This window comes from Empidonax traillii, unplaced genomic scaffold, assembly GCF_003031625.1.
Source record: "Empidonax traillii isolate 1590-97213 ecotype Southwest subspecies unplaced genomic scaffold, ASM303162v1 scaffold712:size431070, whole genome shotgun sequence".
Taxonomy (NCBI): Eukaryota; Metazoa; Chordata; class Aves; order Passeriformes; family Tyrannidae; genus Empidonax; species Empidonax traillii.
The window spans coordinates 103,701-128,321 of NW_020955905.1; the positions used below are offsets into that span (position 1 = coordinate 103,701).

A 24,621-nucleotide genomic window follows, 5' to 3' on the forward strand; every position below is an offset into this window, starting at 1 on the left:
ACACATCAACACCACCCATCACAGTCACACCACGCCAGCACGTTCCCTTGCACCTCTCAGGAAGAGCCCATGACGGCAGGACACCGTCTAATATAATTTGTGTTTTCTCATTTTTGAAATATTTTATACTTTAAATCCAGGATACTGAAGGCAAAGCTAAAGACAGGGAAGAAAAAAGTGAATTTTCCTACCCAATCGTTGCCAAAACTCTCATCCAGGCGACAAATATTGTCAGGTTGATAACAATATATTGAATAACAAATACGTTTGTATATATTTAGGACATGTAGTATATGCATCTATATATGAAATATATATATTACTGGCCTATGGAGTAGAATTCTTTAATACTTTCTTTAATGTAAATGCTTTCTTTAATGTAAATAAAATTATTTTGATTCAGAAAATCAAAAAATGCAGCATTATCAGTGATTTCATAGAATCCCAGAATGGGCTGGAAGGGACCTTAAAAGATCATCCAGTTCCAACCCCCTTCAAATATAATCTATTTTTTTGTAACTCACTGAAACCTTCAGGTTGTTCTTTTCCCTTGAGTGGCTTCAGCGTCAATAAATTGGTGTTTTGAAACACAGCAAAATTGGTTATAAAGTTCAAACTGCTCTCCAAAAATCTTACATTCTAGTAAAAACACAGCAAGGGCTTCATGAGCCCTAATTATTAATAAATTTGAAATTTTCCCTTTGGGAAACGAAGTAGGGACGTGAATATTCCTTAAAAAGAGAGGGAAACTTTAAACTGAGGAGGAAGTGAACATGCCCTGGACACACACACAGACACTCATTCCCACTCAACAAAACATCTGCTCCTCTTCTGGGCGTGAGAATCCATCACTCAGGCTGCAGCAAAGACTTTGGGAAGATAGTGATATCAACTATGGATGGAAAACCAGGAAAACCCTGGAAATCAGCCCGTGGGGCAGGGACAACGTGGGGTGGGACTGAAGGTTACTTACCTGGGATTTCAGCACAGGAAAGGAGGAATAAATTCATGTTCCCCATTCCCCCGGTTCAGCAGGAAATTAAAAAAGAGGTAAAAAGATCCTTTTTTTGGAGGGGGACAGGGAGAAGGATCTTTGTGGGAACCTGACACTACTGAGCTGCTCCAGCAGCTGGGACAGAGGTGGGACTTGGCTGAGGACACGCTGATTTTTTTCTTCCCAACTCCTGGTGGGAGTGAGGGGTGCTGGGAGATCAGAGCTCCCCTCCAAGGGCAGGCAGAGCAGGATGACAAGGACATAGAGGAGAATAAAAAGATCTTTCCAAGAGCTTTCCAAAGCCAAACACCCCGAGTGTAACCAGGGCAGCCACGACCACCTCGACATCACCAGAGGATAAATCAGAGCAGGTCAATCCCTTCCCCTGGGAGTGTCACCAAGGTTTATTGATCCAGGCTCCCCTCCATGCTCCCACCAGCTGCACAGAGCAGGTTTGGAGAGGTTCCCACTCGGCAATCTCCAAGCACAGAGTGGGGTGAGCTTTGGACACCGAGCCATGGACCAAATCCTGCCGGTGGATCTTCGTGAGGGGGTTGTGAGAGGGATCAGCCACATCTCCCACCCATCATAACATGAGAGATGGTGCCTCCAGGAGAAAGGGTGGCCAGAAAGCAGTGGGCAGATGCCCATTTTTTATTATTCAGTCCACCATATGGAAGAGTGAAACTCTGGGGTTGTTCCAGGGTCATGAAACAAATCAGCTCCTTCCTTTCCCCTGGGAAGCTTGATTTGGGAACAAAAAAAACTTGGTAGGAGATCCATAAAGGTTCCTTTAATACAGGAGCTCAGGGATTGCTGTGGTTTACAGCTGGTTGTGTGTGTGCCAACACCCAGACTGGATCAGCCTTGAGCATCCCTTCAAGTCAGACACAAGGTCTCACCTTTCTCACGTGTTTGTTTGTGGTTTGTTTTTTGTTTTTTTTTTTGGAACTGAGTATTTGGTGTCAAAAGAGAAGGAGGAAGACAAATGAGAAGAGGCAGACAGCTAGAAATGAGATTAGAGACAGTGTGAGACAGAGAAACAGGAAGGAAAAAAAAAAATGGACAGACCCTGAAAAGAGATAAATGGACAGAAAGAGACCATGAAATAAGATATCACAAGGATAAGTGAGATAAATATAGTGTGACTGTGATAAGCACAGGGAGAGGGAGTGAGGAAGAGAGAAGGACAGGAAAAGATAAATAAGATATGGATGGATATTAGACAGATAAATGATAGTGACAGTGACAGACAATGCACAGAAACACCGTGACAGGGATGAATGTTGACAGAGAGAGAAATACATAAATAACAGGTACAGCAAGACAGACAGCTGAGGACAGAGATAAAGAAGTGATTGCAAGACAGAATGAAAGTGATGAATTATAGATAAATACATTAGAAGCAGATAAATAAATGATAGATGAGATAAAGAATAAGATAAATGAAAAGGACAGGTGGATGTTTAGAGGGAGGAGGAGAGAGAGAAAAGGCAGGGGAGGGAGGGAGGGAGAGAGGGAGGAAGGAAGAGAGGAAGAGAGGAAGGAGGGAAGGAAGGAGGGAAGGAGGGAAGGAAGGAAGGAAGGAAGGAAGGAAGGAAGGAAGGAAGCAAGGAAGGAAAGATTTTTAAAGAGACACAGAGAGAGAGAGAGACTGAGAAAAAGAAGCTTTCCCATGGTGGTAACTAAACACCTTGTCCTTGACTTGGGAAGATCCTGGTTTGGAGGATATGAATTATATGCAAGTGCCAAGCAAGCTGGATTTCTCTTGCTTGGGAGGTGAGGGAAGTCTGGGAGGGTAAACAAAAACCTAAAAATCTAGAAAGGGTAAGAAAAATCACCTCAGCCACGAGGTCAGGCATGCCAGGACCAAGAGAGGACAAAACCTGCAGAGGTGAACAGGTGGCTAAGGAGAATCCAGGCAGCACTGGAGTGTCTGACACTCCCAGGATTTTTGGGAAAGGGGCTGTCAACTCATGCACGTCTTCAGGATCAAAATGAAGACACAGCAGAAAGGTGCAGGCAGAGAAGGAAAGACCTGACCAACATCCATATGCACAGGCAGTGTCCAACTGCACTGGAAGTGCCTGGAGCCAGGTGGGGTGTTGGGAAGGCTGTGCAGATTCCAGACCTTCTCAAAGACACCCTTCCTGAGCACGGAGCTGTCCGAGGTTGGTGGGATCCCCGTGGGCAGGGGTTGCTCGAGCAAAGAAGGATCAGAGTAGGAAGAGATGGATGCCACCCCTTCTTCCTTGATACTCTTCTCTGCCCCTGTGTTATGGCAAAAAATAACACCTTGGGTGCACAGCTTAATCTGAGTCAAAAGGGCCAAAAGAGCTGCAGGGAAATAGGATAAGCAAAGGGAAAATTAGGGGTGTTGCTTTCTCTTGGCCAGGGTTGAGAATAAGGGCAAACAACCCAGACAGGTACATGCAAGGCACAAAGACACACACACAGAGAGAAAACAGAAAGGGGGAAAAAAAAATGGCCTAGTTCAATCCCCAAACCAGGTCACTTGCTGATTCTCACCTGTGATGTGCTCACCTGATCTACAAGCCATGTCCACATCCTTCTCAAAATCGGTCTGAAAGACAGAGAACACAGAGGACGGGGTCAAAAGGAGGTGAGGGAGGAAGGAAATCCAGGGGGAAAATGCAAACCCCCACTTTAATTAGTGAGGTGGACACAACCACTGCCAGAACAGCGGAGGAGAAATGAAAGGTGGACAACACACCCCTGTTATTCACCTGTGGCTTTTGAACTTCAAGCACTGATAAAGCTGTTACATTTTTTTTTTTTTTTAATTATTTCTCAGCTGGGTCCATCTGCTCATCCATTCACTGATTTCTGGGCTGCAGGTTAAAATTATCTCCCTGGAACACGTTTGTGCACATTTAAAAAAAAAAAACAAAAAAAACCCAAAAAAAAACCCAGGGAACAGGTTCCTGGCCAGAACTGTCTTGGATACATCACTCCACACATAGTTCAAGTGGATTCCCCTGCACTCATTAAAGAGACCTGAGGTGGCTGCTGAGAAAGCTCCATCCCCACTGGGCTTTCCTGTGATCTGTCACCGAGTCACACCAAGTGGAAACAAGTCTCTGCCTCTGAAACTCTTAACATTAAAAAAAATATCAATGGTTCCTGCAGGCACAAAGGCCGAGGAACTTTTTCAAGTGGTCTGTGCAGCCCAATCACACTCCTTTCTTCTCCCAGTAGGAGTGAAACTCTTTTTCTGAAGCTTTTGGCAGATAACATTTCAAAGAACTGGATAAACTGAGTCACAGCAGGCCATGGGTTTTCATGGAGCAAAGGAAAAGCTGCAGACTAGAAAAAGGCAGAGAGTTCACTGACTATTTCCAGTAAAATTTCAGAAAGACGCTTCATATAATTGTAATAATGTGATTAAAGTTGAATACTAAGAAAAGTATGGGGGAAAATCGCCACCCCCCCCTTGGGATAAACACTTTAATATTTGCAGGTTGAGATCCAAGAGTGGTTGAAAAGCTGGTTGAGGAAATACCTCAACCCTCTTGATGCTGATTCCTTGGCAAATTATTGGGGATATCAAAGAAATCTGAAAAGAACAGAACAGAAATATCACTGAACTAACATTTAAATGGGCAAATGGGATGACACAGAAAAATATAATCTCATTTTCCTATAGGAGTTCCGGAAAAAAAAATGCAGCTGAACAGCTTGTACCAGTTTTGCTGATAAATAAATAAAAGATAGGTTTATATTTAATTCCAGTCAACAAGACTTTGTGGAAAACATTTCTACTCAGCTAAGCTCCCTTTCACCACTTGGGCAGATTTGGAAATTACTGGAAAAGGTAACAGCAAAAAACTGCCACCCTGCAAAGCTTTTGATTTCTTGGGTTATTTTACAAGTCAGTCACTGTAAAATAACGTTGTATCCCTCTAGAAGTACCAGTGACGAGTCATCATTCCCTTCTAGACCCCAGAGCTTCTTGTGCCTGGATGTGAAAAAAAGTGACTGTGAGCTCTCTGCTCCTCAAAACATCCACCACCAGCGCAGAATAAATGTAATGCCTCTACAAAACTTGTGGCTGACACAGAATTTCGCAATGAATGAATGAATGAATGAAAACAGGGAATTTTAGAGAAGATACAAAAAGCTGAAACTTGGGGGTGGTGAATAACAAAGAGAGCATCCACAGCTTCAAAGGGTGCTGGGAGCGTGAAGGGCGTGTGGGGAAAAGGGTCACATAAATAATTTGCAGGCACATCTTACAGAGGGAGAACAAAAAAAGCTCGGGGTGATGACTTATTGAAAAGAAGATCGAGGCTGGATGTGATTATGGTGTCTATTACTGAAGAGGCCAAAGCACCAGGCACACGAGGGGCCTTTCTAATTACACACAATTAGGCAGAGTGAGAACCTGTCTGAGAAGGAGGAGATTATGCCGTGAAATGAGAACATGTTTTTCAACAAACACCACCGGGCTGTGGTGGAACTGAACGTCTCTTGACGTCCTGACTCGGAGATTGCGCTGCTTGAAGTCGGACCTTGTTGTGCCCAAGCACAAAGTGCTCTGGAAAAAACATCGCTGGGTTGTGATGGAGCTCTAATATCAATGAGTGTTTTTGTTCAAATGCTGTGGTTCTCCTGATGGCTTTACCTTAACTGCAGAAATTAAATGCTTCTTGTATCAACTGCATCCTAACAGTGAGGCAGGCTCGAGATGAAGCCCCACAGCTTATTCCTCTGTGGCCTTATACACACTGTTTGCACAGGGACTTACACAACAGAACCAGGATTTACAGAGCTTAAATTATACTCCCAAGGAAGTAAAGTGTGCTTTGGAGAGAAACCAATCCCTCTGAGACAGCATCTTTATAATAAGAGCCCAACATGCTGTGACTAAAACAGTACTAAACTAACTCCTGTTAGGGCAGTGTGGTGGGGATGAGAAGGTCTGGAAGACCTGGGAGGTGTTATTTTGGCTTTTTATTTTCTGGGAAAGAAAGGATCCCACCAAGATGTCTGTAAATGCAGGTATATAAGTTCAAACCCCTTGATATCACAATTTAATAAAAAAAACCACAACCAGATTTGTGTGAAAGACTCTAAGTGCTAAGTTGGCTCAAGCACAGGTTTAAAGGTAAAAAAGGACACTGATTGAAGACTCTCCGATGGACAGAGCCCTCTGTTCATCAGTTCTGAGTTCAAGGTGCCCACGTGGTGCTTGTCCCTACCATGAGCTGAGCGTGTCCGTTCTGAAACGACCCCCCTGAGTCTCCATTTCCCTCCTCCTGGCGATCCACAACTCGGCACTTCACGGCATCCTGGACCTGCAGGAACGAAGGGATCAGCAAAAGTCACAGTCAGGCAGACCAAACTGCATTAAATTCTGCTAAAATTAAAAACAAAACAAAACAAACCCAACAAACAAACAGTCTTTGGTAGATAAAAGAATGTGGATTTAGTAGCATCCAGGTATTTATTTCACATGGTTTATATGTTTCATATTTCACTACTGAAGAGCAGCTCCGAGGTTTCCCAGTTGCCCTGGGTCACTGCTTCAAGTTGCTCAATTTATAACATCAAGAATAAAAATGCCTTCTGTTTTGCAGCTTGCAATATCTTTTGCAATTTACGGTATTGCATAAATCATTATAGTGGGGAATATTAAGTTTGATTATGATCCTGTGATAAATATCTGGCCCAAAACTCACTGAAATCAGTGGAAAAAACAATCCCAGTGACTGCAATGGGAGTTAAATGCAGGCTCATATTCATAATGCAATTAGTGGAAGGAGTCTCAGCCAAGCCACCGGTGTAATTCCATTGATTTCATTGGCCTGACATAAGGAATTAATCTGTTTTACTTAATTTAAAGGAGCTGTAAGAAGATGAAATGAATTCTGAAAAAAAAAAGAAAAGCCCCTTCCTGTCTCTGTTATTAATAGTCTTTGCACTCAGTGGGATGAAAAGAATAAAAGAAACATAAAAGATTCATCCTTTTCTTCCCTGATATAATTTACCATTTGAAATCTCCACGGGGAGGCTGCAGAGAATTCCCTCAATTTCCTTGCTTGATTATTGCTGGCTTTACTCTCCAGCTGGAATATCTGGGTGTTCGTGCCAACACACCTTTCATTCTGTAAATCTCAGTGCAACTTGGCTCTCTTGAAATCACAAATTACCTTTTTAATGTCGCGTTTTTTGGAGGTGGGGTGGAAGAACGCTGGAAAAGTGAATTTTGGTGTTCAACAAGCCAAGCTTGACACGTTATCCAACCTAAGCCTGGCATGTTATCCAACCTAAGGCTGCCCACCAAAGTCCACTCTGCAGGACGCTCAGCATGACAAGCACCGATTCACCCCTCCCGTCCTCTGACCGACACGGTCATTTTTGTGGTCACCCCTCCACCCAAAGTCAAAAGTTTGCAGAGTTAGAGAAGTTGCCAGGCTGGCTGGACATTTCCCAGGTGATTTTTTTATGATGGGACATGTGTTGATGCTCTAAAAGAGAAGGACTCCTCCGCCTCACCTCCCGCCGCAGGATGCAATGGACCATAACGATGACAAAGCCCTCCAAGGAGTCAAACACAGCAAAGAGGATCTGGAAGAGGGCTGAGCGTCTGTCTGTGATGGCCAGGACTGCAGACATCCAGGTGAGGGCCAGGAGAGGCAGGACCACGCAGGAGCTCCAAAGGGATGCCCTGTCAAGGCAGAGGAAAAGAGAACTCAGCTTTAGCCTCACCCGCTTTCCACGGGGGATGCTTCTCCAGCCCCCCGATCCCACGGGGCTGCAGAAGACTCCTCCAGCCAACATCTGCTGGATGCTGGATGTTTTCTGAGCCCCTCTCCCAGGGAAGCAGGAGGATGCTTTGCACACTCACTCTGCCCAAAACAGGTGACACGTTTCTGCGGGAGGGGCAACTTGCCAACGGTGCAAACATGCAGAAAAACTGGAGGTGGGGAGGAAGGATGAGGACACCTCGCTCCCCCTTTCACACCCTTCCCACTCTGCCACTAATCCACAGCGTTCCCCGAGGGGGGGGAGACAAAATACGACCACTGGAGGTTGCCAAAGGGAAGGGGGGACAGTTGCAGCAGAGACTGGTCTGTGACGATGGCTGTCGGTACTTGGGGTGACACACACTTGGACTTCCACAGCACATGGAAGACACCAACACTGGGACGTGAGTCACAGCTTTGAGTGACTGGAACAGACAAGCTCAGAGCTGATGTGGAGGCTGCTACATTTTGCTGGTGCTCCTTTACTCTCCAGCTGATGGTCCCTATGACGCTGCATCCATGAACACCAGGAGAACTGATTCCTCACCCAATCTTCCCATGGACAGAAATTTTTCTGCTTTCTGCTGGGATCTGCCCAAAATATTATTTTTTTTTCTATATTCAGCAATTACTGTAAATAAGTTTATTCATGGGTGGGCATCCTGGGTTAAAATAACTTGAGATTCAAGCCATGTCCTAATTCACAAGTTATCCAGCTGGACAAAGCAAGTGTTGCCCCACGAATCTCCACTTTATCTATAAAGGATGGCCCTGGAAATGGGCAAGCAGCTCTGCTCCCATGGACTATTTGGGCATTCAGCAATCTGAGCAAAAAGGAGTCCCAAGCAATTTTAGCAGCTTGCTAGGGAGATTTTAAGTTGTCAGTCATCCTGGTGCACTAAGGGGAATTTCTCTGTGGGGTTTCCCCCAACAAATCAGAGCAGACCTGGGCACAGGCTGAATAAAAAGCTGAGTTTCAAGCAAACCTCAACCTAAACACTAACAAACAAATACAGCTGACACAATAAATTACAAGACAGATACCAGGACACACGGTTTTTGCAGTACTTACATGGGACTTGCTTACCATTCTCTGCTCTATGAGCAAGTTTTTAATGGTTACTTGCTGGTTATGCAGGTACTGCTCTCACAGAGCTCTGTGAGAGCTTTACCTGGACAAAGCTGGAGATTGGATACAGGGATGGACATCAGGATATAACCCCCTGGCTTCATTAAGGGTTTGGCAAGGGTTGCTACATCAGTTCTGCTGTAATGACCACACACTGAAGTGACAGTTTATTTTCATAGGCACAATGATACCCTGATGGCAGCATCTCTACAACCTGCCCAGACTCAGATGTGTTCCTTAGTACTATTATTAAGGAATGTAATTTATCTAAGGGAGCAGGGAAATGGAATTATCAATTTTTTTTTTTTTAATTAGAACAAGCATTATGAGACCCCTATGTTGGGTTAAGGCCACGATATAATCTGATACCTTGTAATTTTGTACAGGATGGAAAACACTGCTGTTTAATGTCCAATATGATCTATCACTTCAAAGGATTATTTAAAAATAAAAAAAAAAAAAAAGGCAGCAGTCAGACGGCTCTCAACCAAACAACACCCAAACAGAAGCTTCTTATTCCATTTCTCCCTCAGCCCCTCTGGAATCTGCCTCATTACACTGGAATCTCCCTTTGCTGTCATTTGTGGTGGGGCATTATTAAGCTGGCTGAGTAGCAAGTGGAGGAAAAAAACTCAAGAGAGGCAGAAAAGTCAGAAGGAAAGATAAGGTTTGGTCCACAAGGCACCTCTCTGGATGTGCCTTCCATGCAAGAACCAGCGAACACGACATTCCCAGAGCATGGCTGGGTAGATGAAGCAATTCCAGCAGCAAGGGGGGAACCATCAAAATCCAATAAAAGCTGGTAGGAAAGGTCTGTATGAGACAACTCTCCTTCCTGGAATCCTCTGGTCTTCCAGAACAATCTCAGTACACACTTATGTGGATGTTGCTACCACCAGAGTGCAAACAAGAGACCTGGCAACCACATCTGAGGATGGATCTGACTTGGGAATGCACATCAGCTGAACCTGGGTGGGTTTTCCATTCTTGAAAAGACCTCCAAACTCACACTGGCGATGATATGTATCTGGATCCAAGATTTAGATGTGGATTTGGGGTTGTAAGGGACGCTGCTAGGGAGGTAAATTATAAATAATTTACATTTCTCTTCAGCAAATGGTTTGATTTGAATCCACTGGCTTCAAAAGCTGCTTTAAGGAGGCACTGCTTGAGTCTGTTTGCCATCCAGAGCAATGCAATGATCCAGAACTCTCCTTTCAGAGCTCCTGCTGCCCTCACATGCACTCAGAGAGTCCTTCCAGCCCCTTGATCCATGTGCCTCCATATGGGAAAACTGTTCCACTTCCCTCTGAGTCAAGACACCCTGATGGACTTCACTACTGCTGCCAACATGAGCAACCTTAAATCACCACATAAATCTCTGCTTTTCCAACCAGGTGATGGAAAAATTATCTGCCCTTCCAGCTCAGGTGATGAAATCAATATTACATCACATATTTGGCTGGGGTAAATCAGGATCTTCCTGAGTTGTGCTGACTTACACCAGCTAAGAGTATGGCTTTCTGCTCCCTTTGGGATTCACCTTCTCAACAACAAAATGTTATGGAAATGTTGCTTGACACTTAATGCATAATCTTTATTCTCAGGCAGCAGGTGGCAACAGGTCACAGGAATAGAACTTACTGCAATTTCACTGGCAGAGCTCTGCTTAAAAAACCCAAAAAACCCAAAAAAACCCAAAACCCTCCATTAAAAACAGTCCCATAAAGACTGAAATTTCAGAAGAAAACTCAGGGCAAGGTAAGTGGGTTTTCTGTGAGACTGCCCCGAATTCTACTTGCTGTGAGCTGAATTCACAGCAGAGCCCACACTTCTGCCACCTTTCCACCTGTCCCTGTTTTAGGAGCCACTTGCATCCTTAAAAGCCTCCAGAATAACTCAGAGGGCCTAAGAAACACCAAGTTACGTGATGTGATATGAAATGCTGGCGTTCCATAATGACACTGTGATCACCTAAATGGCTTTTCATCATGGATTAGCTGCAATCAAGGGATCCAGGATTTGTATGGCTTGAGACTGAGGAATAAACTGGCACATCCTCTTGCTTGTGCCACCCATGACAGTGCTTAGGATGGGGGATGGGGGAGATCATTCACTCTGGAAGAGGGGAGATGGTTTATGGTGAGGTGACCCTGACACGCCAGTGTCACTCAGCAGAACAGCTGAAATGTCACCTTGTCCCTCCCCAGATATAATTACAAGGGTTGTCCACAGCTTTATCCCTGAACCATTTAGGTTGGGAAAGACCTCTGAGATCACTGAGTGCAACCATTAACCCAGCACTGCCAAGGCTGCCACTAAACCATGTCCCCAAGTGCCACAACCACCTGGTTTTTAAACCCCTCCAGGGATGGTGCCTTGGGCAGCCTGTTCCAATGCTTGATAACCTTTTTGGTGAAGAAATTGTCCCTACCATCCAACCTAATCCTGGCACAACCTGAGGCCGTTTCCTCCTGTTCCACCACTTGTTACTGAGGAGAAGAGACCGACCCCCACCTGGCTACAACCTCCTCTCAGGTAAGTTGCAGGTAAGATCCTCCAAATCCTCTTTTTCTCCAGGCTAAGCAATCCCAGCTACCTCAGCTGCTCCTGTTCTCTGGAACATGGGATGTTCTACCACGGGAAACAAGTTCCACCACTAAGCCTCAAGAAAGCACACAGCAAACCCAGCTCTGACCCCAAACAGATGAAGCCTCTGGCCAAAATAACAACAACTAGCTCTGGTTTTGCCCTTTAGCACAAGCTGGCAGCCTGGAGAGTCTTCATCTTTGCAAAAGAAGCAGCATGAAGTGATGGCACTTAGAGGGAGAGCAATGGAAAGAGAGCAAATAAATGGGTTTGGAGACAAAGATCTACGTGAAGAAAGATGAAGAGCGCTGCACCCTGAGAACAGGCGAGTGCAGGGGGACACACAGGACATGCCAATAAAGATGTGAAGGGCCATTATAATGAGGGAAGTGATCAATTCTTCTCGTTACTCAACACTGAGAGAGCACCAGTGACATAAGTTAAAGAAGCAGCAGAAGGAAAAATCACTTTATAATTCAGAAACAGCTCCCAGAAGGAGCTCTGGAGAGGGAGAAGGTCGGTGGACTCAACATAATGCATGGCTCTTCACGTGCCAGCAGTTCTGCTGCAGGCAAATCACAGGGCAGGGATGCACTTTATTTATTTTCTTGTGCTTTAGCACTCCTCTAACTCGGATTCACAGAATCACAGAACCGTGGAATGGTTTGGGTTGGAAGGGACCTTTAAGATCATCTCGTTCCAACCCCCTGCTATGAGCAGGGACACATTCCACTGGACCAGGTTGCTCAGAGCTCCGTCCAACCTGGCCTTGAACACTTTTTAAGCACTTAAACACTATTCCTCCTGAAAGCAAGAGTGTTGTCCCAGTTTTAGGGACACTTTCAGAGAACCTCCCTTTAACTCAACGCCCACAAAACCAAGACAGGAAACCTGTAACTGCAAAAGAGGGAGCACTCTGCATGTTCTGCTCATGTCCAGGCAACACAGAATGTGATTTCTCCACACCTGATGTGATTTCTACTTTCCCCAAAAGATGATTCTTCTCTCAGTTGCTGCAGTAGAAAATCACATAACTAGGAAATTAAATTAAATGCCTCTGAACTGCCCTGAGCAACCTGGTCTAGTGGAAGGTGTCCCTGCCCACGGCAGGGGGTTGGAACAAGGTGATCTTTCAGGTCCTTTCCGACCCAAACCATTCCATGATGAATCTGTGATAAATGAGACAGGGAGGTGATGAGGCAGCTGATAAAGTGCTGGATTATTCACTTGATTATTCTCTAATCAGGGAAGGTGTTCTCTGACAGTCCCAGCAAGGCCCAGGTATTATCCTCAGGTAAGGGAGGGGGCATTTCAAATTTCTTGAACCATAAGGACAACACTCTCCTGAGGAACAGTCTCCTTCATAAAGCCAGCCATGCATGGACATACTGACTCACATTAGTGCTGGAATTACAATACAGGAGGAAAACTCGATATCTAAGATGCCCTGAAATGACCTTGAGCCAAGAAAAAGGGCAAATCCCTCAGATGGGAGATTTGACACGGGAATTTCTGATGATTTAAGAGGGATGATGATGAGAAGGATCATGAGGAGAAGAACACACTGTGCCAGGGCCTTAGTTCTGGGCCTTTTTCTTCCCTATGGTCAGAATTTGAGAGTCCAGACATTTCACAGAATCATGGAATGGTTTGGGTTAGAAAGGACCTTAAAGATCATCTCATTCCAAGCCCCTGCCATGGGCAGGGACACCTTCCACTAGCCCAGGTCGCTACAAGCCCCATCCAACCTGGCCCTGGACACTTCCAGGGCTGGGACATCAACAACTTCCATCCATCCACCCATCCATCCATCCATCCATCCATCCATCCATCCACCCATCCATCAGCAGTCCCTGTTTTCTGCAGTGGATCTCCTCATTCACAGCAAATACCAAGACATGCCATGACCCTGCCATTTTTCCATCTCAGAGAAAATAATTCTCACAGGTAGCCAAGACAAATTAATTATAAGTCAACATTTCATAGTCTGAGGGGAACCCTACAGGGCAACAATGAACAGAAGGAAATGTGGGAACAGAGGTCTTCCAATGGCAAAATCTGCCCAGCATCCCCTTCAGCACAACTTAAAGGGAAAGGTGTTTTTAATCTACACCTGTCCAGTCTAACCCTTAACGAGTCAGAGACATCCAACACTTTCCTTTTTCATTCCCCAAGTCATTCCCCAAGAAATGGCACAGTTTCCAGCGCAAATTTTTTTCCCTTCTGCTCTCCCTCAGTGGTTTCCCCTGTTTTGCCTCTGTTCCACATCCCCTTCTCTGTCCCCTTCTCTCTCAGATATCCATCACCACAAACAGTTGTTCAAAACCTCTACAATTTCCAAAAGCCAAGGAAAAAATGGGCTAAAGGATTCATTTTTCAAGCCATGCTCTCCCAGAACGAGCATCTGGAAGGCGTGGGAGGTAAACTGGAGGGGGAATGAGCAAACCCAGCAGGAAAAAGGCAGGAAGGAACATCCTTGATGCGCTCCCCACCAAACCACTACGGCTCATTCCTGGTCAGGGGGGAGCCAGGAATTCTCCTGGCACGTGATTCACACGGCAAGACCCCAAAACTGAATGGCAAAGGTTCTCAAATGTCTGGAAGGATGAAGGGCAGCAGAATGGGGGCAGTGGCACGAAGCATCATCAGGGCTTTGCCTTTCTGACAAACAGTAGATTTGGGGGAGGAAAAAAACGGCAACAGATCAGCTGCAGAATGAAGTGGATGACAAAAGGGAGATGAGGCTGAGGGAACTAATCCATGGATTGCTCAGTGGTGCCTTTGCAAGGACAAGAGCGTGGGACGCTTCAGGACAGACCACAGAACTAGCAGTGAAACCTGTCATCTGAGGGATTTACCTGCTGGGGAACAAAAGACATGTCCTCTCCCAAGAGCCCTCCAGTTTCTCTCCATCCACTTTAATCAGAAAAGCAGGATGAACAGGAGATCTGGCTTTCATATCCTTTTTTTTTTTATTTGGTCTGATTTGGAGATGAATCAGAATATGTGATTTATCATAGACTGATGTCAGACAGTGCAGGAGAAGGATTTGAGACTGTTTAACTTTTAAAATGAATTTACTATGAACAGAAAGCCTCTCCTATTTAACAGTCTAATTCACTAATAGTAAATCTGCTGCTTTAGCTCCTCTGCAGTCTCAGGAATCCAAAATTCAGTGACCTGTTAATTCCAGACTCGTGGTACATGTGTCTGGAACAATTCCATCTCCCCACCTCAGCTGGGCACTGTTGCAAAAGGTGAGTAAAATAACTTAAGCAACAAAAAATAAATGAGATTGCTTAGTTTTTCATTTCACAGAGAAAACCACAGAGTCCTAGAATGGTGTGGGTTGGAAGAGCCCTTAAGGATCATCTCATTCCAATCCCCTGCCATGGGCAGGGACACCTCCCACTAGACCAGGTTGCTCTTGTGCTTTGATTTTCTTTCCTTTTTCTGCATTTTGAGATTTGACACTCAGCTGCCTCTTTTTGTTTAGATTAATTAAAAGCAGGAGTCTTCAAACTGCAAGTAATCTAAGACTGTTCCTTTCACACATTTCACATACATTATTTCAGACATCAAAATCAAAAGTAACAGCATCACTTGGGTATGATGCAGATAATGAAATTTCCAAAAGGGAAGGAAGGAAGACAAACCTTCCCTCATCACTCTCCCTCCAACCTTAACCTTTGGGAAAAAAGCCAGCTATATAAATAGCAACAATTTCTCCAGCAGAACAAAGCTCTGGCATTGTTTTCCTTTTTTTTTTTTTTTTTTTTTTTTTTTTTTTTTTTTTTTTTTTTTTTTTTTTTTTTTTTTTTTTTTTTTTTTTTATTACTGTTTTAAAAACTAACTCCAGAGGCATCTAAGAAGAGATTTAACAGCTTTTGACTTTTGCAACTCAGAGCTATGAAACGCTTTAAGAGTTTGAGAATTAATTCCAAGTGCTTTTAGGGGTCCAAAAGAGGCAGTCAACACTTATCAGATCAGACCTGTAGCCCAACGAGGTATCAAACTTAACTTTAGTATTTTATAAGAGGAAAAAAAAAAACCCAACAAACCAACATTTAGAAGTGATTCACCAACTCACTTAAACCATTCTCAGTGCTCTGCAGCCTCTGGAGTTAAAACGCTCAAGCAGATGCTTAAGTGGTTGACAGAGCTGGATTTTGAGGTCCCTGTCTAGCGCCAAAATTACTGGGAATCACATCTTTAGGTCTGTAACTGAATTCAGTGGAAAGATTGAACATGCACACAGCTTGCAACAAATGCAGAGTCCCTTTGTCTTCCATGGGCTGCTCACATGCTCAGATCTAAGCATGCCATAAAGGGCTTTTCATGGATCCAGCCCATCAGCTCTACCAGGGATGTTGCAGGAGGAGCCCTACACTACTCATGGCCCACAGAATGAGGTCAGGGAGAGCTGGGGAATGTGGGGAGGGCGGGCAGGGACACGGGGGAGAGAAAACAAACAAGGGCCGGTGAGTGCAGGGAAATGGAAGAGGGAAATAAATCCAACTAAAAGCCAAACCAAAAAAAAAAAAAAGAATTAATTAAAAGAAAAAAAAAACAACCAAACCAAAAAAAAAAACAAAAACAAAGGAAGTGGAAAGAAAGAAAGAAAAGAAGTTGAAATTAGAGGAACTAACATGGCGTTACTGGTGGCTGTGGCCGAAACTTCAGCAGAAGAAACTACTCCACACTTGGAACATTTGAGCGTCATCCCGTAAAGGGGCACTGCCATCTGACTGCAATTAAAACCAAAAGACTGAAACAAAACAAAACACTTTGCTCATGAGCACAAACGTAGAAAGGAAAGGGAAAGAGAAGCCAAAAGAAAGAGAAGAAGGAAGGAAGGAAGGAGAAAAGGGAACCAACCAACCATACCCAGTTCGGGAAGAGAAATGAAAAGACAGGCAGGAATAAAACTCTCTCATCTGTACCACTCCAGATGCGGGAAATGGGGGGGGAAAAATGTGCAATTCAGAGACTGTTGGTGCCGCTGGAGAGGGTGGAACTGTGTTGGTTTATGTTTGCCCAGTTTCAGGGTGTCTCTCTCTGGCACCCAGGGAAGAGAAACCAGTACTGCTCTCCCAGTCTCCATCTCCTCCTTTTCGTTTGGGTTTTATTTTTTTGTATTTTTTTTTTCTTTTCAGAAATTGCTCTTTTCCCTCCTGGCCTTTTTGCTCCAAAACAAAAAAGGTGGCAGGGTTGTGCAGTAGAAGGCAAGAAGTAGGGCTGTGGGGACTGTGCCTGCTTATCTTCTTTCCTAAGGCAATGTAAGGGATAAATCACCCATTTTCTCTGGTTGGGATCCTCACACAGCACCAGGAGAGAGGCCACTCTCTGGCTGCTCCATCTGTGAGGCAGGACATGGAAATGGGACTCTTCATGTCCTGGGAGTTAAACACGAGCTTGGGTGTTTTATAAGACCGCCAACCTGCCCTGGAAGGAACTGGACTGGTTGAATACCTCTGAGACATTTCTTCTCTCATATCTCGTTTTGCAGATGAGAACATGTTTGGGGTGAACCCTGAGACTAATCCACGCCTGTTGCTCCCACTCTTTCTGTGTGGGATCAACCAGGGCATTGTGGGCTGCTGGAATAAGGGGCTGCAGGGATCTGCTAAAGGGAGTATCCTCATGATTTTGGGGGGCTGATGTGTGTGAACCCACCCAGCTGACAAGCCAGCTCTTTTCCAGGAGCCTGGAAAGCCACATGAGCTTGGCACTGGCCCTGATTCTTCCCAGAATTTACTAGATGTGTGCACTCTCTGATCTGTGTGCACAGGTGGACATCCACGTCAGATCTGGCTTAAAAAAAATGGGAAGGAGCCTGCAAACCATCCCCCAGACCTCCCTGCAGTGCCTGATATCAGGGAAGGCAGGAAATCACTGCCAGAGGACAGTGGGGGTGTCACCCTTGGCTGAGGGTGGTGCAGATGGTGAGGGGTCGTGTTTGCCCCAACCACAAGGGGTTTTATAGCCCTGCCCTGCCTCAGGAGAGAGATCAGGCCACTTGACAGATCATCTCTTAACTTTTATGGCTCTGTGTTCAGTCTCAACGCAAAAAAACCCAACATCCCCATGAAAGGCCAACAAAGTATCATCAGTGGGCCCAGTGGTCCACTATCAAGTGGTCTTTGAATTAATTAGTGGCATAAGTCATTACTCCCTTCCAAAAGAAGGATTAAGGCATCCCGAAGAAATTTTCAGCCTTTAGACACAGAGGAAATTAGCTCCTGTGTCCGGAGATAAATATCTTCCTGGAAGGATGGTTTAAACCCAGAGGCTGAATCAAAGATAAAAGTGGGTCTGGAGAGGCATTAAGTGCACGACCCTTAAAAAAAAAAACCCAAAAACACAGCTTATCCCCAGATCTATAAGCCACAAAGAACAGATAAGCAGAGAGACAGAGAGAGGCAGAGATAGGCAGCAAAAAGAAAAAAGCAGATTGATTTGAGGAATTTGATGGAAAACTGTACCAGAAAAAACATGAATGACACTGAACCACAAAGAACTGGCCAAAGGACCAACTATAACACACAACTGTAGCTGCTGTTGGGTGTATTTATGCAGAAAGCTGTAAGCAATAGGCACAGATGTGGATACATTTATATTCTGATTTGTTCTGGTCGGGGGCAGGAGGTTGTTAATATATTGAATTTCCGTAGCAGGTTTGTATTGGCGCCTGGGCAGCTAATGAAATAATCACAGGGAACGAGGCAACCATTTAGTTCAGCTTTTGCTGCTTCCTAAATACCCACAACCAGCTCCCAGACTCATCTGGTGTGTTCACTGGAGCCTGGACTTTGCTCCCTTTTATTGAGCAGTGCTTCGCACCACGCACAGCCCAAAGAGCAGGAGCGCTGCTTCCAACACGAACCGTTCCCAGATGGAGGGCAGCCCAAATCCCTTCCTGTTCTGATGGAGTTATTATCTCTCCAATTACTCTCTCCTCTATGCACTGACAGCCCAGCTCTGTTACACCCCACCAGGACAGTCGTACAGGGAATATTTCACACCGGGGGACGGGGGCAAACTTTCTGGAGTCGTTCCTACAATCAACAGGAAGATAAAAGAAGTGAAGGTCCTCCAAGGGGGCAAGTTGGAACAACTAAACCAGGCTCTTGTCTCTCTCCAGCAGTTAACAGAGGAAGCCTAGAGAGATTAAACTCAGCAGGCTAAAATTAGCCCTGGTGAATATACCCTATAGTCTCATTCTTCCTCCCTGGCTGCGTGAGCACACAAAATGCTTCTGGAAGAAACGCTGCCTGAATAAATTTAAAACTCATTTTGAAGGCTCCCGACATTAAAACAGGCATTTTTAGTAGCACCTTTCATCAGCAGGGCTCAAACCCTCGGCCACCAATGGAGATCCTTCTGCTGGGAGGTCCCTGGATGGTTTTCTCCTGTTCCTGGACAGGGGGGTGGGGGCAGTTGTGTGTCTTCCTCCAGCTCTCCAGGCAATCCCACCCAACCCTTCCCAGCCTGGCTTTGTGGTTTATCTGTAAAGTCCCTGCCATTAGGAAGTCAAGGTTTTCTGACAGATGTGACAGAGCTAATCACAGCAGTTTCCTCTGCTAAGAACAGGGGCAAAACCCATCGTGTCTCAGGTGTTATTTCATGAGAACTGTTCGTTCTGAGGTATTTGTGTGCCAACCAATCTGTGCTGTGTGTGCTGGGCTCTTCTCAGTGTCCAGCAGCTCTTTATTTTCCCCTGTTTTGTTTTGGTTTTTTCCCCTTTTTTTATCATTTTGGCAACACTGAACCATACTTCTTGCCTCTGCTAAAGGAATCACAACGTTTCTTTGTACCATCTCCTCAGATCCAAACATCTCCAAGGCCATTGCTCGTTCTGATTCTCTTCAGATCTACCTTTCCAACACGGTTCCCAAGCCCAGGCCAGAAGCAGAGTAACTTCTGGGAGGTTAACTAAAGGGAAAAGGGGCACCAGGGCTCTCAAAAGTGCTCCCACACTCTCAGCAGGTGCACTTGGGAAAGGAGAACAAAATCATTGAGCACAGAGAAGGCTTAAAAGTGCTGCACACACACACACGGACACGAAAGAGGGGGGAAAAAAGAGAAAAGAAAGAAAAAACAAAGAACATCAGAAAAAAATGACTTTGTTGTTGTTGTTGTTGTTGCTTGGTAGCTTTTGTTTTTAAAGAACAACTCTGTGATCAATAACCAGCTGCTGTGTATTAAATAAGGTCACTCTGTGAGCAGTTTGGATTAGGGAGGGAGGGGCTGAGCGACAGCAACTCTCTGCTTTGCTAATCCAATCGAGCATTTATTGCAGAGCTGACTTTCAAGTGCAATTACCTTGCTGCACACTCTGCCTGCAGTCTGGGCACTTTCTGGAGTTCTCTCTTTGTGAAGGAGGCATCACCCACAATAAAGCACTCGCTTCTTGTCTTGCAGCTGCTTAAAGCAAAGCACCAAGGTCACTTCTTCACATGCTTTTCCACCCAGGGGCAACTGATACCTCTGATCATCTAAATGTGTTGTCTCCTCTTATTATCACAACTGTGACAATAAAACACCGTTCCTGTGTTCCTCACAGAAATCATAGAAATCATTAAAGTTGGGAAAGTCCAACTTTAAGATCATTTAAGCCCTCCTAGATCATCATGGCCAACCTTCAACCAACCACCACCATTCCCACTAAACCACGACGCCAAGTGCCACATCCACTTGCTTTTTGAGCACTCCCAGGGATGGTGACTCCACCACTTCCCTGGACAGCCTGTTCCAATGATTCACAACCCTTCCAAGTGAAGAATTTCTTTCCTAATATCCATCTGAATATCCTCTGGCACAACTTGAGGCCGTTTCCCCTTGTCCTGCCACTTGTTACTTGGGAGGAGAGATCGACCCTCACCTCACCACCACCTTTTTTTTCAGGGAGCTGGAGAATGATAAGGTCCCCCTTGAGCCTCCTTTTTTTTTTTTTCAGACTAAACACCGCCAGCTCCCTCAACTGCTCCTCACAGGACTTGTGCTCCAGACCCCTCACCTGCCCCATTGCCCATCTCTGGACATGCCCCATCACCTCGAGATCTTTCCTGCAGTGAGGGGCCCAAAACTGAACACAGGATTTGAGGTGCTGATGGGAGTTTGCTTCTACCCTCAGTTTTGCTGCCACCACTCGTTTAAAAACCACTTCCACCACAACTACTCAACAGTGCAATGACAGGAATATTGAACCTCATCTGCGTTATCTGCTGCCACCCTCTGAGACTCGAGGGAGACCGTTCTCCCTCCACTTTAATAGGCAGGATATATCCTTTATCTTCTCCTGCAGCCTCCAAAGGTTTTAGATCCTGGCTGCAGCTGTGGCAAAGAGGCACCACAACACCTCTTGCTCTCCTTTTCCCTTTGTAAACAACTTCCTCCTTCGAGAACACAAGCGATAAAGAACACAGAGATAAATCCAGCGGATGCATGAGGTCACACATCCCTGCCTTTCCTGGCTGCAGGTAAGGACACAGATTGTCTGCAAGGCAGTGGCAAATAACACACATCAGCCAGGCTGACCTGAGCACTTGATGTGACTCACTGTGCCATTTCTGTCCCTGGCCTGGAGCACGGCTCAGGGATAAAGTCTGAGCAGACTCCTTTCTAGAAAAGAAGATGAAAGGGGAAGCAACATTCCCATTCCCTGCCCCAGCCAACCCTCAGTGGTACCAGGGGGATGAGAAGGCAGCTCCTGGATTTTTACCACAAAGACACCCAGGTAACACAAGCCCCAGGCTTTGGTGTGGAGGCCGTGGAGAAGATACAGGACCTCAGGGGGCAGCAGATTTTTTTCCTTGCACAAGAGGTTCTTAACTCACCTCCACTCACCTGTTCATTGCTAGAAATCCAAAGGCCTTCCCTTAAAAGCATCACATCCCTTTGCTGTCCCTAAGCCCCCTGCCAGCCCCTGGACGTGACGAGTCCCTCTCTGATCCAGCTGCTGTCTCCAGGAGTCAGTGACAAGAGTTACTTCGCCCTCCGTAATTTTTGGGAGGATGCATCAGCCTGGGCTGAAGCCATTTTAACAAAAAGAGATGAACTTTCATCCTTCCTCCACAGCAACCCAGTGCCGCTCCTTGGATTTTTTTGTCCCTGCTGCACTGAGTGACAAAGCAAAGAGACGAAATCAATTGTGGTTTTTTTTTTTCCTTTCATTTTGTTTAAATCTGGTTGTGCTTTTTGTTTGCATCTCCAATCTCTTTTATTTTTTTTTTTTCCCATTCCTTTCCTGGTTATTGATCACAACCTTGGGTAGTTTTGGTTTTTATTGTCACTCTTTACTTAGATGTATTGATAAGGCATACCCTGCCCGTTCCTTCAGTTTCTTATCTGTTATTCCATCTTTGGATACAAGTTTGTTAAAAACCAGAATGCCAATAACCATGTTCACCTGTCAAAAGAGAAACAACACACAGTTTTGTTCTCAAGTGGGTCAGCTGAAACTTGGTAGCATAGAAGGCAAAAAAACAAAACCCAATGTTTAACAAACCAAGTTCTTCCCAATTTTCCCCAAATCAGGTCACACTTCTGCAGGCCACCACCCCCTCTGTCCCCTCCCCACACTGTCCCACCTCCCCTGGCCATGCAGCAGTGAGTTCAGGAGAGGAGGATGCAGCTGGCAGCAGGTAAGAGAAGGTCTTGGAATTACAGAATCATTAAGGTTGGAAAAAATCTCCAAGATCATCGAGTCCAACCGTGAACCACATCCCCAGGAACCAGGATAAAGTTGTAAACTGCTCAGATTTACAAGGCTGAGCAAGAAGAACTGCAGATGGCCCAGCACACAGGTCAAGCCATCCAGTCATTTCCCAAAAAAAATCAGTGGGCAGGACAACTCCACGCAGCCCTTTGCTCCCATTTTTTTTTTTTTTAGGGTGAGAGTATGGATGTCTGCATCAACCAGGCATAAATATTCACGGGGAAATACAGAGCTGAGGTCCTGCAAAGTGATCCCAAACTCCTCACTGTGCCCTTCCAACTGCATCCACTGCTGCCAGCTGCATCTGCTCCACAAACCTCATCCAAACATTAGTGACACGTGAGCACCACCCCCCTCACGGAGGCAAAAAAGACGGTGGAAAAAAATGACACTCTCCTGGTTTTTGCTGTCAGGGAAACATCTGGTGCTGCAGAACAACGTGGCCAGCGCTGTTTTGCACGTGGGGCTTGCAGGGAAATGTTTTCAGGCCAAATTCGGGGCACTGAGGTGAGTTTAACAGAGGTGGTGCTGAGGGGACACCTCGTGCAGCACCCGGCCCAAAGCTGGGGAGATGTCCTCCTCTGCCTAAATCAGCCTAAAAAAGAATGAGCAAAATCCCTGCATTTGGGTTGCTGGTTCGAGCAGGGCACGGCCCAGCTCGGTGCTGTGGAGCCCACAGCTGGGGATCCATGGAAAAAGCTCCGAAATAGCAGTTATTTTCCTTCGCATCAGCTGCTGGGTCAGGGCACTGCTTCCCACAGCTGCGAGCCCGTTTCTAGAGCTCACCACGGTACTGAGCTAGAGAAACAGCACTGGCAAGTCAGACACACAGCACTGCAGCCAAGGATCAGCAGGAAATCAAACCCCAGTGATGTGCTTGGAGACAGAGGGAGCACTTGGAATTCACTGATCCTTCTCCGCTGTGCTGGAGGATGGGGAGTGCAAGAGAGACTTTTCCTCTTCCTGGGGTTGAAGCGTGGCTGGATCCCTCCTGGGGCTGTGTATCCTCATCCCTGTGGAGCAGGGGAGGTGACAAAGAGCAGCTCTGCAATGGTTTTAGTAATTAAAAGCTATTTTTAGCCACACTGCCATTTTAGCCACGCGCATTTAGCACACTGATCGTTGTGATCAACACCCTGCTCTGATCCTGGCTCCAGTTCTTTCCTAAGTTAGGGATGTGCTTCTAAACAGAGCCACTCTTAACGACATGCAGAGCAGCTTTACCTCTTTATCTCTGAGATAATATCCAGAAGCAAAGACTCAAGTCTGAGATTCCTTGAGACAACCATGATGTGGCCACTGCTGACTCTGTCCTGCCACCATGAGCCTCTCCCTGCCTTCAACCTGCCCAAAATCATCCCCAGGCTGCTCCACCTCAGCTGGGTGAGCAAAACTGCTTCCAACAGCTCTGCCTTTCGGGCTGTTGGGATTTTTAAGAATAAAGGTCAAATCTCTGCAGCCATTCAGTGTCAGTGGATTGACTGCAAGTTGTGAACGCTGCTGACCCTGCAGGCCAACCATCTTAAGAGCATTAATTTTAAGCAAAGATGCTCTCCCAAGCCAAAAGCCTTTTTGCAGTGTGGAGAATAATGAGGGAGGGTGGGGAGGAAGAAGGCTGCTGTGTGTTATTACAGGTAATAGAGAAATCTTGCTGGTTGGGAGAACTGAGTGCAGAGATGCTGAATAGTTTGAGAGGAGTGAGGACAAGAGCAGCCTGGCCAGGGCTAAGCTTGTCCCAGCTGCCTCTCCAAGCCAAGTCAGCTCTGTGCATACTCACTTGGCCATCTATATATTGAATTTTGGGTGAGAAAAAGCTCAGGCTCAGAGTCACCTGTGCCAGGTGTCACAAGAGCAGCTGTGTTTTCCTTGGAGCAAACCTGCCCCGAGAGCAGCAGAGCTGCACATCCCCCATCCAGCCCTGCAAGAAAGAGCCTGACTGTCCTTCTGTTAAGCCAGGGGGACTGGCTGCCCCTGGTCGTTCTGGGATGTCCTTCCACCACTGGCATGGCCAACCTGAGCTCAGGAAAAGGCTCATGGAATACACACAGCTGTCCAGCCTGGTGGATCGTGTGTTCCACTTCTGGCTCTGCTAAAGGCCACAGTGAGAATCTGAGCGGCTGGTTGAGCTCATCTCACTGCAGGTTCCCATTTACAAAAAGGCTTTAAGTGCTTCTTTTCCTCTCTCTCCTTCCCCAAGCTCCTGGGTATCTGCCCCACTTGGGCAATATTCATTCATCCCTTCAGCCAGCAGTGAGTCAGGAGGTCTAAACTAGGTGTGTAGGCTCTGTCTCGGTGCTGATCAGGGGCAGACACCCCCAGAGATGATTCACCACTGCCTAATATCCTGCTGCATGAACCACCCTTTGCATGTGTTGACCCCTCTTTGAGGACATCTCCGTTTCCTGCTTGATGGGGGTGA

At 45.8% G+C, this 24,621-nt stretch overlaps 1 protein-coding gene across 10 annotated transcripts in view; it reads right to left on the minus strand.

The window, feature by feature from the left end:
• The window catches only part of ADGRB1 (adhesion G protein-coupled receptor B1), a 285,345-nt gene that overhangs the window by 17,782 nt on the left and 242,942 nt on the right, over positions 1-24,621 (minus strand). For 7 of the 10 annotated variants that reach the window (XM_027900132.1, XM_027900130.1, XM_027900125.1 and 4 more), the window contains 5 exons: positions 21,808-21,893; positions 16,132-16,230; positions 7,514-7,685; positions 6,217-6,312; positions 3,524-3,578 (listed from right to left, as the gene is read on the minus strand). In XM_027900132.1, the coding sequence (XP_027755933.1) occupies positions 3,524-3,578; positions 6,217-6,312; positions 7,514-7,685; positions 16,132-16,230; positions 21,808-21,893 (508 nt within the window). The remainder of the gene's footprint in view (positions 1-3,523; positions 3,579-6,216; positions 6,313-7,513; positions 7,686-16,131; positions 16,231-21,807; positions 21,894-24,621) is intronic. The other 3 variants (XM_027900126.1, XM_027900131.1, XM_027900129.1) reach the window with 3 other exon arrangements.